The sequence below is a fragment of the Chanos chanos genome, chromosome 5, assembly GCF_902362185.1.
Source record: "Chanos chanos chromosome 5, fChaCha1.1, whole genome shotgun sequence".
In the NCBI taxonomy this organism is placed as follows: domain Eukaryota; kingdom Metazoa; phylum Chordata; class Actinopteri; order Gonorynchiformes; family Chanidae; genus Chanos; species Chanos chanos.
Window position 1 is genome coordinate 36,130,641 of NC_044499.1, and position 15,603 is coordinate 36,146,243.

Sequence of the window (15,603 nt, forward strand, 5' to 3'; positions counted from 1 at the left end):
GTGCGTGCGTGCGTGTGTGTGTGCGCGTGCTGTCTGTGTTTGCTTTTCGCACAAGGTGGAAGAGAGAGCCCATACTGAGCTCTAGTCCATGAGTAGCTGAAGGATAATACATATGCATTTATAAACAAGACAATCAAACATAACTGTCATTTTATTTAAGGGCATGAAACCTTTGTTGTGAAGTTAAGTAGCTGTGTTTGAAGCTGCTAGAGCTGACAGTGATTCAGCACAAAAGACTCCCTGATAGCCAGATCTTCTCTTTTGTGTGTGAGTGCTAGTGAGGGAGCTTGTGGCCAGTCAGTCATTTAATGAGTATAATCCACTTATGTCAATGCACGTGAGAATAGCTAAACAAACAGAGCTCTATTCATGCCGAAAAATGGACGTACACACTCATGCACGTTCATCCTCACATACGCCAACCACAGTCAAACATGGCAATTTAAATGTTCTGAACCTTAAAACAGAATGGACATGGTGTCCTCAGCCTTTTAAAATGTTTTTGGCCACAAATATACCTAACAATTGCTATTTCTGCCGTTAAACATAGGTCTTTGTGATATTTGTTCAGAAATCTGGTGTTTGTAACTGTCGACCTAACATCAGTCTCTTTGCTCCTTGTCAAAATAAGGAATTTGCTCAGAGGAATTCAGTCCAGTTGAATTAGACTCAGTTGAAAAGAGTTGACAGTTTGCAGAGACTGCCTGCTCCCTCACATCCTCTCTAGTTTCATGAGTGTTTATGAAAAATGAAGCCTCTTGTTGATTTAAAGGTTCTCTGGTCAAACTGAACAGAATGCCCTGCTTTAAGACATAACAATGCAAACATGTATGTAAATGAACACACAGATATCTTCTCTCACACACACAACAAATTCATTAGATTGTTCTTTTAGCTCAAAGCTGTGCTCTCAGGTGTCTCACTACCCTAAACTGAAAATGACAGTACAAGTTACTCAGCGTACCAGTATCCCTCTATCCGTCTCTCTCTCTCTTTACCCTCTGGTTAAATTCCTCAGGTGCCGTTGAGTTTTACCTTCTTTACATTGAAACCAAAGAATGTGGAAACACATGAAAGAAAGAGACAGCCACAATGTTTAAAAAGCAGATATTTATCACTCTATCTTTGTTTATGTTAGTGTTAGTACCTAAAATGATTAATACTCTGTTTTCTCACACATGAACTTAGCTTATGCTGTAAGGAATTTGCCGGAACAGCAGTGAATGTTGTGCCTCACAGTGGTTGTTAAACAGGTGTGAATGGCACTCTGTGTGTGTGTGTGAGAGAGAGAGACACACACACACACACGCTGACTATGGGAGAAAGATGAGGCTGTCTTTTGTCCTGTGAGTGTTCAATAGACACATATGCATGTCCTTGCCCCCTTTTTGATTGTACAGATCTCAGAGAGCATATATTTAGCATCATACAGTTAGCTTCAAATAGAGTTTTATTTGTGTTCCACAATATTATTTCCAAACCATCCCCTGAGACATCACGGGTACTAGTAAGCCTTTACGAGGCTAAACGACTAGGTTATGCAAGACAGTTTGTCCTGTGCCTTTGGTGGATAAGAAATTTAGATGTTCTAATGGAGAACAGTGTGAAGCACTCCACATTTCAATTTCAGAATGGATCATAAATCACACTACGATTCAGTGAGCCCGGTACAGTGTGTTTGTGTGTCTGGATTAGGGAGACAGTTTCTTATTCAGCCTCATTCTGTAAATAAAAGGCACATAAACTGATTCACACGCCATTACAGTGCTCCGTACGCTTTCGTTCCCATCATGTTCAATTCAGTAATCCAGCGTCATAATAGGATAATGAAAAGTATTTGGAACAGCTAGCATATGCACACAAATCCACTTACATACACATAGTTGGCTGGTATGTTGTTAGGGTCGCAATAAACCCTGCAACGTAACAGCTCAGGTGAGACAAGGTCAGACTCCTTTACATTTTAAATTAGTGACAGGATGGATGCGGAAATGGGAGGGGTGTGTGTGTGAGAGAGAGAGGGAGAGAGAGAGAGAGAGAGAGAGTTGTTGCAGCTGCTGCAGCATTATTCATTGTAGTAAATCTGAAATAAAGTAACTGTAAACTGACATGTACAAATAGGGGACCCGCAAATTGTCGTAATCATTCCTACAGCCTGCGGTAGATATTTGGGGGTCGCTATCTTTCTAAAACCACGCTGGGATTATACGTTGTAAAGAATACTACTTTAAGAGGCAGCAAGTGGTAAAAATGGACATTTACAACGAGCAGATCTACCCAACAAGTCGATGGAAATGGCGTTGAAGCGCAGAATTGATTTTGCAGTGAAAGTGCAGCCGCCCAAGGCGAGGTTAAGGCACCGCTGTGTTATGTAACCGAGAGGCTAAAATTAGCTTCCGTCACGCTGAACCGCTGAAGTCAAAAAGCGTCCATAGATCATCGTTTAAATAACTGATGTGTAATGCCTCTCTCCAGATGTGGAAGCCAACTGACACATCTATATGAAAAAAATCTATATGTATATCTATCCATATCTATGTTGATAAGGAACGTCTCTGAAAAAAGCTGTTTTTGTGGTTTAATTGCCTACAGTCTAATTAGACCTTAAGGTCTTTCCGTACTTTTACACACCATTATTCTTATTTCTTCATTATCCTGTTATGTAAATTAGAAAGTATATTTAGCACCATCCGTCCTGCATTGTTTTTAAATTTAAGCACAATTCAGGGCTTGAGCGAGAGAGGCCCTGTTCAGCTGAGTCACGGCTAACGTGTGTTCCACTGAAATGACCAGATGGCTTCAAGAAGCGCAGAGAGGTTGTTTTGTTTGTATGTCTTTGCGTGCTTGTACATTTCCCTTGGAGACAAATGGCAACATAAAACGAACCACAGTTTAATTCACACCTCACCAAACCTGAACCCACACAATGGAAATCTGTTAAACAATGTCTTACCTTTTTATTTTGACTATTAAATGATAAGCCCATGTAATAAAGATTCACACAATCCCTATTTTATCTCACTGTGAGACTGATAGTTTCCACAGACAGTCACACACGCACACACACCATAAAAACGACATCTGACTCCCGCTGTTAGTATTTACAGCATTGGTATTGATAATGCTGCTGCCCGAGCAGTTAATGTTTACTGTGGTTGCCAATGTTTACGAAAGTTACCACTGGCTTCTAATTTGTTTAGTCACTTACAGACCTGATCTCAGGTGCAGACACACATATACACACATGTGCACACACACACACACACAGCCTCTCTGTCTGAAGTGTATTTCACAGGATAACATTCACAAAAAAAAGGCGTAGACTACTTTCACAGAATTTCAGATGAACAGTTGAGGTTGTGTCTGTGTGTGTGTCGGTCTGAGTCACTTAATGAATGTTTGGGTTTAAGATACTTCCTGTGGTCAAACTGACTAGAGTGTTTGAGCCAGGATAAGAATGCTAGACCTGGGACGGTTTAAGGGAACCATTATGTGCATTGTGTCCTGTTGGTGTACGTGAGTGTGTATGTGTGTGAGATTTAGCTAACAAATTAAATCTCTCTCTCTCTCTCTCTCTCTCTCTCTCTCTCTCTATCTGTGATTTTCGACTTTGTAGGACTGCTTTGAAGATGCCTTTGATCGGATTCCAGTGTGAGTACACCATAACAAGTACTGTATGTTTTATCTTTCTGAATGTTTACATGGACCATGTCCAAATACCATCCTGCTCCTATTGTTTCTGCCGTCTACAATATCAGAGTTTTATTTCTGTTCTATGAGTGGAGGCGGAATTAAAAAAAAAGAAAGAAAAAAATAGCCAGAGATAGAGAGAAGTCCTACTTTAGCATTTTAACTCACTTGGGCTGAAGTAGAGCACAGGTAGCACTTGGCATGAGTGGAGGATGCTGATGGGCACAACTTGATGATGTAGTATCATGAAGTCACAAGAGAAGATTGTTGATGGTCATTTTTGTCGTAACGAGGATCTGAACTTATGGATACATTCACAAGCTAGTTCACTACAACAGGAGAATCTGTATGAAGTCCTCATTCAGGACACAGTCTGGACACAGGTGTAGACCGCTGATGATGAAAGACAAGGGCCGAAGTGTGTGCGTGCGTGCGTGCGTGCGTGCATGTGTGTGTGTCCTCGTGTCTTTGCAGAAGACTCTTATGCATCATTCAGAAGCAGAGCTCTGCAGTGAGGAAGATCAGTGATCAGTGTAGATGTGTGGATGGATGGACATCTCTCTCTCTCTCTCTCTCTCTCTCTCTCTCTCTCTCTTTCTCTCTCTCTCTCTCTCTCTCTCTCTCTCTCTCTCTCTCTCTCTGGCTTCCTCACTTTCACCCTTTTAGAAAAGCAGTAATGATAAAAGTTCATGCTGAGAGCTAAATGTGTTTTACCTAGAGGCAGGCTGTTCTAGCACAGGAAAGAGCATCATCTAGACTCTGTGAGTAGACACACTTATTATTTCATCATATTAGTAGCAGGTGTGTGTGTGTGTGTGTGTGTGTGTGTGTGTGTATGAGAGTGTGTGAGAGAGAGAACGAGGGGCAATTCAGAGATACAAAGGGAAAGGAGAGCAATAGTTGCTGTGTCGTATTTGTCATTGTGGGTTCAGATTTTATGGTTACTGGCTCCTCTACTGTTGCAGGTTTCTGCATCAGCCAATCACAGCTGCGCTTTTCCTTATGCTCAAAACAGTCTCTCTCACTCTCTCTCTCTGTCCCTCTCTCTCTCTCTCTCTCTCTCTCTCTCTCTCTCTCTCTCTCTCTCTCTCTCTCTCTCTCTCTCCCCTTGTGACACTTTTTTTTTCTCTTTCCTTCAGTTTGCTTGCTATTTTTAGCACTGCAGGGTCACCTCCCCCTAGAGCAACATGTGTATTAAAGAGAAAGGGGGAGGGTGGCTTTGCTCTTGTTTTTTTTTTCCCCGATGATGCCATCCCTCTGTACAAGACCAGGATGGTGCGTGTCCATGTGTGTGCGCTTGTAAATTCCAGACACAACAGACAGATTCTGGGGTTATATAACAGGAGCGAGGGAGATCAGTGAGTGAGATGTCTTTGTAGGCGGCCCTTGGCGACAGCACAGAATGCCTGATTAATTACCACATAAATAGGTCATCAGGCTATGGAGCCAAAACACCTTCTAAGGCAGGAATCAGACCCACTGGGGTGAGGAAAATGCTACCAAAAAGAAAAAAAATAAATAACCATGTCCAATTAGGTGAAATCGGCAAAATAAAGGATTTCTATCTATCTATCTATTGATTGATCGATCGATCGATTGATCGATAGATAGATATGCTGAGATCTACTGGGTGTGCAGATTTCTTTGTCTGGTTACTGGGACACAAAAATGATTCTGGGATAAAGCTGGAGAAAGAGATGAGAGTGAAAGGATTACCTACATTATACTGTTTTCAAAGTGTTGCATAAGTATTTCTTTGTAGTTTCCACACCTGGAATTGACACCATTTAATATTATTATTTAATATTACAGCATTAAAGAAGGGAAACGAAGTTGAAATGTTAAAGGTGAATGCAGTATTGTTCACAGCATTCACAGTATTTAGATTGGAAACATTTTTTACAATAAGATAACATTGCACTCAGTATTGCAGCTTTGTATGAGAGAGAGAAAGAAAGAGAGAGAGAGAAAGAGAGAGAACTGTCCCACTCTGGTAATTTAGGGATATGCTGTGTATATTCTCAAATCTCTGTGCAGCAAAACTGAGAAATGTCCTAAAATTAGAGTCAGTGGTGTGTATGAAGAACTGTGGTTCACAGTTGTATAATGTGTGAAGAATCCTGTCAGATCAAACCTGTGATATATAAAGAAGACCATCAGCTGTTTAACAGTGTCAGTCCACGGACAATCAAATTAGTATGTTAGATATAGATGAACTGTTTGTGTGCGTGTGGATGTGTTAGAGAGAGGGAGAGAGTTGACTTTCTACTTTCAATTTTCACAGGGCCTCTAAGATGGATCTACGAACCTCTATTGAAGAGTGTTCCATGGCCCTTAACCTGGTCCTTAACAACAGGTTCTCAGAGGCTTTGGATCTTCTTAGGCCATGGTATGGTATCCTGAAAAGTGTGTGTGTGTTTGTGTGTACCCATGTTGACTTTAAGGGTTTTGTAACATGTGGGATAGGTATAATGTGTGAACATGTCTAATATGTTTTTGTAATGTATGTATTGTAGGTCTAAGGACAGTATGTACCATGCACTGGGTTACAGCAGCATCCTGGTGATGCAGGCAGCCATGACCTTTGAGCACAAAGACATTCAGGCTGCCATGGCAACCATTAAAGAAGCCCTACAGACCTGCCAGAAGTAACCCCATCAAAATCTCTCAGTCACATTCACAGTTAGAGGGTCAAATCACAAACAGAGGCGTGTTAAGATCTCACACTAAAACACAATCCCTGTGATATTATGATCACGATGATATTGTACCTATTAGTGACTGATTATGACATATCTGCTATTAAAAGATTATAAAGATTTATCTGAGCCTGTAACAGGAGTACTAATATTGGGCGAGTCATCCCACAGTTGGATAGAAGAGTTAATGTTGAGTGGTAATGGGTATTAGTGAAACAGTGTGTGAATGGCCTCCTTTTGTATAGAGGAGTTAATGTTCAGTGTTAATGGGTGTGAGTGAAATGGTGTGTGAATGACCCCCTTTTGCAGATTCCGAAAGAGGAGCTCAGTGGTGGAGTCCATATCTAGCCTGGTGTCCAAACAGTCCTCAGACAACTTAAAGGAGGGTAAGAGAACACCTCGTATAATAAGGAGTACTGTTTTTGTTTAAATCCGTGTAAATAGTACTGCTAATATCACTTATCAGACCTGAGTGCTGTTGACAGTCACTGCCTGATGGTGTGAAATGACCTCTAGAAGTATGTTTGGGTAAAATGGTTTGTGCAGGGAAATAAACAAGCTGCTCTGCATAAAGTACACCAGACATAAACTTTTCTATCAGCCGGCACAAACATGGTTGAGAGCAGAGATAAACTGAAGCACTCATCTTCTAATTCCTCAAACTGTTTTTTTTTTTTAATGGCAGTTGAAAGACTGGCTGGGGTAATTAAATTAAAATGAATGGTTCAGATTGTCCCTGCTATCAGCCAGGTGGTCATAAACTTAATTACAATCGCTGGTAATTTATTTGGAGTCCGTGGCGTATTCGCATGGAAGTTGAAGGCTTGGACTCATCTAAATCTGGGTGTGTGTGTGTGCGTGTGTGTGTGCGTGCGTGTGTGTGCGCGTGCGTGTGTGTGCGCGTGCGTGTGTGTGCGCGTGCGTGTGTGTGCGCGTGCGTGTGTGTGCGCGTGCGTGTGTGCGTGCTTATGTGTGTGTGTTTTTAGAGGAAATGCACGCAGAGATCTGCTATGCTGAGTGCCTGCTGCAGAAAGCCACACTAACATTTGTACAGGTCAGTGAAGACTCACACTCGTCCTCTCCTCTTCTCTCCCCCCCCCCTTTCTCTCTTTCTCTCTCTCTCTCTCACAGTGTCCCTATTTAATTTATTTGTGTTTTTTCTGTTAGGATGAAAACATGATAAGTTTCATCAAAGGTGGCATCAAAATACGCACAAGTTATCAAATATACAAGTGAGTCAGTTTGCCATGGAATAAATCTCTCTGCCTGATATTTTGTTGTGACTCAGCAATTTCATTGTGACATTTCACCTGTCTTTTCTTGTGCTGTAACACCTTTTATATTTGCATTGTTGCGTGACATCATCTCCTGTGGGTAGGGAGTGCCAGCATGTGCTGAACATGTGTCAGGAGCTGGGTGTGGACAGTGAGGCCTTTAGACAGTTTGAGGGCGGAGTCAGGCTGGGCATTGGCTCCTTCAACCTGGTAAGTCTCTTTGGTTATGCTGGAGATATATGAAAGGATTTCTGAGTTTCTAGCTAGCTGAAAGCTGGTTCTTTGTCAGTGGTTTTACACTGTTTTGACTGTGGTGTTAAAGGGGAGGGGTGACTGTGAGATAGTATTGGCTCACATTTTACACACTCATATGTCTCATTTCTGTCCATGCTCTGTCCCGTCTGCATCAGATGCTGTCTCTTCTACCAGCCAGGGTTCTCAGACTGCTGGAATTTATTGGTTTCTCAGGGAACAGAGTGAGTAGAGGTTACCTGATGTCTAGGCATATGATCTCTCTCTCTATCGCACACACATTCTCTTTCTCTGTCTCTCTCTCTCACACACACACACATACACACACACACACACACACACACAAAAAAAGAGGCGTCAGCTGACTATGTTGTTTCCTGTACAGGAGTTTGGCCTGTCTCAGTTAAGAGAAGGAGCTGCCAGTCAGAGTCTGAGAGCCATACTCTGTGCCCTAACTCTCCTCCTCTACCACACATACGTCTGCCTTATACTGGGTAAACTGGTTTGTGCCAATTTGTCTACAGGGTCATTTGGAGTATGATAACACATTTGTCTTCCTTTTACTGGTTAGGCAGGTGTATATCCATGTACCTCTAATGTATGGAATAAACTTGTACATACCTTACTCTGGGTGAAGTGGTTGTAAATCTTATCTAAACTAGGAAAACTGGTGTATAACTACACAATACTGTTTTAGATTGGGTAATCTGGTTTATAATTACACAGATATTTCAGCCTTATACAAAGTAAGTTGATTTACAAACATACACATGTTGCCATCTACTGGCTGAACCGATTTATAACCACTTACTCATGCCGCTTCAAATTACAGACGTTTCCCTCTTACAGGGTAATTTGGTTTATTGTTACAATATCATTCTCTCATATGGGGCAAATTATTAAATAGAGAAAAATCTTGTTATGGTTATGAATCTGGTTTTTAATTGTACCTGGGGGAAACCGTTTTAGAGCTTTGCATATCTCTGTCTTACATTGATTAAACTACAGCAGCAAACAACCACACCTGTACTATAGTGTCAGCTGTTTTCTCTGCAATACTAATTACTCAGGGGTAAAACGGGGTACATTTTATGTACTTGTTGTGCTTTTGTTAGACTTAATATGTTGTTTTTATGGTGTGTTTGCTGACCTGGGGTGATTGTGTCTGTGTGTGTGTTTCAGGTACTGGTGAGGGTAATTTAGTGGAAGCAGAGGCGCTGTTGGAGCCTTACCTAGAAAAATATCCCAAGGTAAGAACAAAAACAGTTGTAAAATATGAATTGTTTTCATATTCTCTTATTACAGCAAGTCTTAGCTGAAATATTCAAATAACAATATATATATATATTTTTTTTAAAAAAAGGGAGAGCTTCCAAAATCTAGTTAATGCCAACAACTCTCAAAGTCTCTTAATAGAATGTAGGGTTCCATGAACCATCAGATTAGCGTCAGCAGTGTTGAGTTGGACTGAGATGAGCATGGTTCATTGCTCATTTATGTTGTTTTCATGTTCACCAAAGCATTAGCTTATCTTATCTCTCGCTGTCAGGGCTCCATCATTCTGTTCTATACAGCAAGAATTGCACTGCTGAGAGGACACTTTGAAAAGGTGAGTGGCCAGTTTCAATTATTATAGATTAGCCCACAATCTAACTAATGCAATTTTACTCTGTTTTGTGTTTAGACCTGACTATTGTCTTGTAAAGGTATGAATACTGTGTTTCTCCATGTGTCTTTCTCTGTTATACAAATCATTCACACTCTCTTTTTCTCTCTGTCTGTCTCTCTCTCAGGCACAGGGGAAGTTCCTGGAATGTATCAATGCACAACAGCAGTGGAGGCAGATCCATCACATATGTTACTGGGAGCTGATGTGGTGTCATAGTTTCCAGCAGCAGTGGATGGAGGCATATCGCTATGCCGACCTGCTCTGTAAGGAGAGCCGCTGGTCAAAGGTAACACGCACACACACACACACACACACATACACTCGTACACACACACACGTACATCACACTATGCCACATACAACAACATACATGCAAACTCCTACAATACATACAAACACTTAAACACACACTATAGTTACATGAACACAGACATACTGAAACAGTGTAAGACATATGGCTGTGTATATACGCACACACACAGATCATTGTATGTGGCTTGTTTCAGGCAATCTATGTGTACCAGAAGGCTGCAATTCTGAGTATGATGACAGAGGAGGAGGTGAAGAAGACAGGAGAGAATATTGTGGAGTTATTCAGGTGGGAGATCACTTTACAACAGATCTCATACTTACACTGGCTCATAAAAGCATTTCACATAAAACAGCATGTCACCCATTGGACCAATAAGTGTTTGTGTGTGTTTGTGTTCGTGTGTGTGTGTGTGTGTGTGTGTGTGTGTTTAGGAAAGTTGAGGGCTTAAAGCAGCGTTTGGCTGGGAAATCCATCCCTACAGAAAAGTTTGCAGTGAGGAAATCACGGCGTTATTCTGCTGCCACTCCTGTTAAACTGGTGATCCCAGCACTGGTGAGACACTGAATGACTCTCTCCTTACTGCACACACACACGCACGCACACACACACACACAAACCCTCAAATTAATACATGTGGATAATGAAGTCTGCTTGTGTTTGTGTAGGAAATGATGTATGTATGGAATGGCTTCACTATTGTTGGTAAGCGGGCAGATGCTACAGAGGGACTTCTCATTACCATTGAAAAAGCAGAGGAACAACTTCGCAGCAACCCCAGTGAGTACACTCATGCAAACACACCGTGGTGCTTTCTCATACCTTCTCCAGTTAGCATCTCGCTACCAACCATTTTAAAAACTAGATGCGTACAAACACAGCCTGTAAAGCCACTGCACAACAGTCACTGTAGCTACAAAATAGTTTGGATTCACAAAAAAACAGAAGACAGTTAGGCTTGCATAACTAAGACGTGAGCATACAGTCTGTCAGATGGGGAAACTGAAAATGTTACTCTTTACGGTCTGTCATATGGGATAACTGATAATGTTTCTCTTTAATGTCTGTCAGATGGGGTTACTGATAATGCTACTCTTCTGTCAAGTGCTGTATCTGATAATATTACTGCTGTGTTTTTAGACCCGTCTGAGTACCATCCAGATGACCAGTGTCTAGTGCAGATGCTGAAAGGGCTTTGCCTCAAGCATCTGGGCCGACTGCTGCAGGCAGAGTTGTGTTTTACACAGGTCCTGGCCAGGTACTGCTTTCTCTCTCTCCCTCTCTCTTTCTCTCTCTCCCTCTCTCTCTCTCCCTCTCTCTCTCTCTCTCTCTCTCTCTCTCTCTCAGTTTATTGTAAATGATCAATATCAGCATTATCTTCAGAAACTGAATCTGAGCTGGGCGTGTGTGTGTGTCTGTGTGTGTTAACAGTGAGAAGCGTATTCGGTATGATCATTACTTGATTCCCTTCACTCTTTATGAACTGGGTTTGCTGTATAAACAACAAGGTGATTTCAGAAAAGCAACACGCTACATTGAGGATGCCAAGTGAGTGTGGATTTTATCACATAACTTACCTTCATTTTCTCTCAGTAAAAGCTACATATTCAAATTAACAGTACTGGAAGTTTGGACCCCCACTGGATACATCAACCATATTATTAAAATATATCAATCTTATAGAACATGGGGTGGTTGTAGAGAAATGGTATGCAGCTGTATCATTCCAATCTGTCTGTGTTAAAATGACATGATGAAATGTTCATCAAGCAATCTTAATAGCTATATTTATCCTATTTGCAGTTTTATAATTAATTTAACTGAGCTATAAATACTTCTCCTAAAAACGATTATAGAATAAAATAATGTTATAATTGCACTGGTTCTCACCGTCTAGGCTGAACTACAAGGACTACTCTATGGAGTCTCGGCTGCATTTTCGGATTCACGCGGCACTAAACAGCCTTAAGGGTTCACCAGCCAGCTCTCCATAGTTATGGCACTGCTGGTCCATTGGCACTCTATACCCACAACCAAACTGCTACTGGAACAGTGCGTCCGCTCTCCGTGTCACCGGACCTGTTCCAGTAACAGTGAGAAGTTCAAACAGAGTACCATGGTTGCAGTGGAACTCCACATGCTGGTTTCAGTGAGAACAAAAGGAACCATCTTGATCCTCACTCTGCTTTTATGCCGTTTTTAAAGATCTGTGCTATTTAGGGTGAATTTTTGTTTACCCTAACTAAAATGGATGAATGTTTTTTTTTCTAGAGTACTCTTTTGAAACCAAAGAGGACCAGTGTCCTGTCTGGTTGTCTGAAGAATGCCAGGTTAAAAGCATTGGGTTTAAAGTGCTGAATGAGTTACGCACACACGCACACATATACAAATGCCGCCCTACAGTCCCGTACACACACACACACACACATACACAAATACTACATACACACTTTTACCTCACATCACGTAATAGGTATGTACAGTCTCATGCTTAATCTGTGTTTAGTTCTGTTTTCCCTGACTGTAAAACAGGGAGATCTGCTGTCTATAGTAACAAAATTACTTAATTCATACAGTTAAGCCAATCAAAGAGTACGGTAAACTGCCTGACCTCCTTACACAAAACAACTGGCTTAATGAATGTAATGTCTTATTTTTGAACTTAGACCAAATATGTGTGTATGTGTATGTGTATGTGTATATGGGTGTGGGAGGGTCTTTCTGTCTTTCTGTGTCTATTTTGAATTGTGTCCCCGTCTGTGTGTATTTTAATGTCTTTTATCTTGTGCATGCCTTTCAGATCAATATGATGTGTAAACTTCAATGTAGGACATATACTATATGGACAGCAGTTATTTAAAGAGACAAAATGGTGCAATAATTTCACAACTTTCAGTTTAGAGAGATTTGTTGTATTTGATGGTCTTTTCTTTCTGTTCTAATCAATGCTGTAATATTAGATTTTATCACATGTATATCAATGCAGCTTAAAGCAATTTGAAATACATTTGAAAGCAATAATGAGTAGGCTGTAGTTGTTAGAGATTATTGTAAATCTTATGTTTTATTATTATTTAGATTGTAATCAAAATGGGATACATAACTTTGTTTATTTTTGATCTGTAAATTAAATATGATTTTATTATGAATAGAAAAAATAGAAAGACAAAAATCATTGTACCTGTGCGATGTGCACACATGTATGATTTGCCCTCTAAGAGTGGATACTCAGTTTCCTGTTTTCTGTTTTTTGTTTTGTTTTTTCATTCAAACCCAGTTAGTCTGGGTCTGTACTACAGATAACAATCCAGATATGCTCTAAATTTGTATATTTGTCAAAATTTTTAAAAAATTATCAGACACAAAACTAATTACTGGAATTACCTGAACATTCTCTTCAGGAGATGAATCTCTTTACTGTATTGAGAAGTCTTTGAATTGGGCTGAATTGAACTTTATTCTTTCTTTTGTGTGTTTATTTTGGGTGACTATCACTGACTGGAGACTTGAGTGAAACCATAGCTGATCATATTCACACAATACTGCATTAAACTACACTGTTGTACAGTAGGCTACAAAGTGCTGTTTTCCACCAGGTTATTTAAAAACAATGAGGTCAAAAATCTTACAGATGAAATTTTGTTTTTATTACATAACGTATGGCTTGAAACATTTGGTTAACAGATGTGATATGTGAAAATCCTTATTTGTCCAGTAACCAAATCACTCTTAGTCACCCATTTTTACATTTTAAATACCACAGCTCAGATATGCAGTTTGAGCTTAGTTGTACTGTTTCACTATATAAAAATGTACACTTTAATAGTATATGAAATCATTAAACTCCATCAGTACTTCCATCTGTTGAAAGCAATGCTACACTCATTTCACCCATTTCAGTGTTTGTATGTGGTGGTGTGGTGATACTAAACAGAGAGGAACAGTCTGACTGTAAAAATGTCATGATCCATGTTCGTCAGTGTGGAGACTCAAACATTGGCTCCTGTGAAACATTTCAGGTCAGATGGCACAGATGTCAGACATTTCTCATGTGAAAGGCCTGATTTTGACCCTGTGACCCTGGCTGTTTTTCTCTGGATTTTACTCACAAGTCTCGTGTCCCTCGTTCCAATCCATAATCACAACCCCATCACCCAGTCACTTCAAACACGTTTGTTAAAAAATGCACACAGTCACCCACATCTAGTGAAAATTATAATTGTGTATACTTCCTAAAAGCCATCATTCTCATTTTACAAGTATTTAAAAAAAGACATCATTAGAGAAATGCCAGTGAAATTCCAATTTTAATTTAAAAATGTAATTCAAATCTCAGTGACGTGAATTTGTTAAGTTTTTGGACACAAAGCTCAGTGAAGTTGGGGTTTACTCTTAGATCATATTCAGAATCAAGCAACGTAGTCTATAAAAGAAAGCTGGCCACAGAGCTGCTTTATGTGGCACTGCAAAATACCCACAATCCCATGATTTACTTTCACTTTTGAAGCAGGTGCTGCAAGAGGGAGTGCAGGTTTCCATTTGTGATTTAGGAGGAGTGGTAATTTAGTAAGATGGGAGAGAAGGCCGCTAGTAATGAAATAATGTGCTGTGGTACAATTTTATGTAGATTTCAAGGCAGCTGTTACCTTTGTTTTCTTGAAAACACACACCCTTATTCCCTGACATCACCTACAGAGGTTGTAGGGCTGAGAAAAACTAAATAAATTTAAGAAGAAAACAGCCTGGTTCATGCCAGGACCATTACAGTAAAATCTCATGTACTGAATCATACTTATTCCCCAATAGCAAAGTCTTTATCCCCTGAAAACAGACTCACACACAAGTTTCTAACCTGGTTCTCACAACTAGGTTCTCACAAGAGCCCCTCCCCCTGCCTCCCAATGCTATTCATCAAGCGCAAAGTCAATCCCAGTAAATGATAGACAAACCCTGTGAGCTTGAGTATGTACTCCACTATTCTGGATTACTTATTGCCCAAAACTGCAGAACTGCACAGTCCACTGTGACAGTATTCACATTACAGTTTGATCTCAATTATCTCATATTTCAATGCAACCTGTTAATTAGACATAAGAGACATCTCATCTTTGTTTTGTCTAACTTATCATATCTCAGCATAGCTGTCTGGGGATCAAATTAATGAGCTGTTTTATATTACATGTACTAGTGCCTGCTGTTTTTCTTCTTTTTTTTAATTAAAAAAACAATTATTTTCTTCTCAATAGCATTTTACCCACCCTGTGTATTGTTTATTTTTCAGTCAATAAATAGAATCATAACACCTCACACTGTGTGTGTGTGAATCCTGAACAGGTTAAAGTGTAAACATTTCCTAAACATCGCCACAATAATGTTATGTATTTGAATTCAACTTTCATATTCAGCCTGTGAACTGTGCAAGTATCAGATATGGTAATAAGTATACAAGTATAAGTATACATTAGGTACAGAATACATATACATTTGGTACAGAATAAATAGATTACAGGTAAAGCTATGTGAAGTAAATTAATATGTTGTCTAGACTGTTGTTTTTAAACCAAAGGAGATCAGTGCTGGGTCTTAGGGGAAGGTCTGGATTTTGAAGGTAACTGACAAAATAAAGGAAAAACATAAATGGTCTTTTCATATGGCACCGTAAGCCTCCAGAGCAGCTTCAGTGGATGCTGGGAAAAATTCTTTCTCTTT

The 15,603-nt window shown here is 40.0% G+C and overlaps 1 protein-coding gene across 1 annotated transcript; it reads left to right on the top strand.

The window, feature by feature from the left end:
- The first annotated feature begins 5,978 nt into the window (after positions 1-5,978).
- ttc39b (tetratricopeptide repeat domain 39B) lies at positions 5,979-11,888 on the top strand. The gene is made up of 17 exons (XM_030774533.1): positions 5,979-6,079; positions 6,207-6,338; positions 6,699-6,775; positions 7,376-7,443; positions 7,557-7,621; positions 7,768-7,873; positions 8,074-8,139; positions 8,301-8,409; positions 9,098-9,165; positions 9,465-9,524; positions 9,709-9,870; positions 10,091-10,182; positions 10,329-10,449; positions 10,563-10,674; positions 11,035-11,152; positions 11,326-11,442; positions 11,792-11,888. Exons 1-17 carry the CDS (start codon positions 5,985-5,987, stop codon positions 11,886-11,888), a joined length of 1,665 nt encoding a protein of 554 aa, XP_030630393.1. The 5' UTR covers positions 5,979-5,984.
- The last annotated feature ends 3,715 nt before the right edge of the window (positions 11,889-15,603 follow it).

Bases quoted from the DNA above. Each gene is read 5' to 3' on its own strand.
- ttc39b (XM_030774533.1), top strand. From the start codon at position 5,985: ATGGATCTACGAACCTCTATTGAAGAGTGTTCCATGGCCCTTAACCTG. The intron at 6,080-6,206 runs GTATGGTATCCT...TATGTATTGTAG, and splicing joins TTGGATCTTCTTAGGCCATG to GTCTAAGGACAGTATGTACC. The intron at 10,675-11,034 runs GTGAGTACACTC...CTGTGTTTTTAG, and splicing joins ACAACTTCGCAGCAACCCCA to ACCCGTCTGAGTACCATCCA.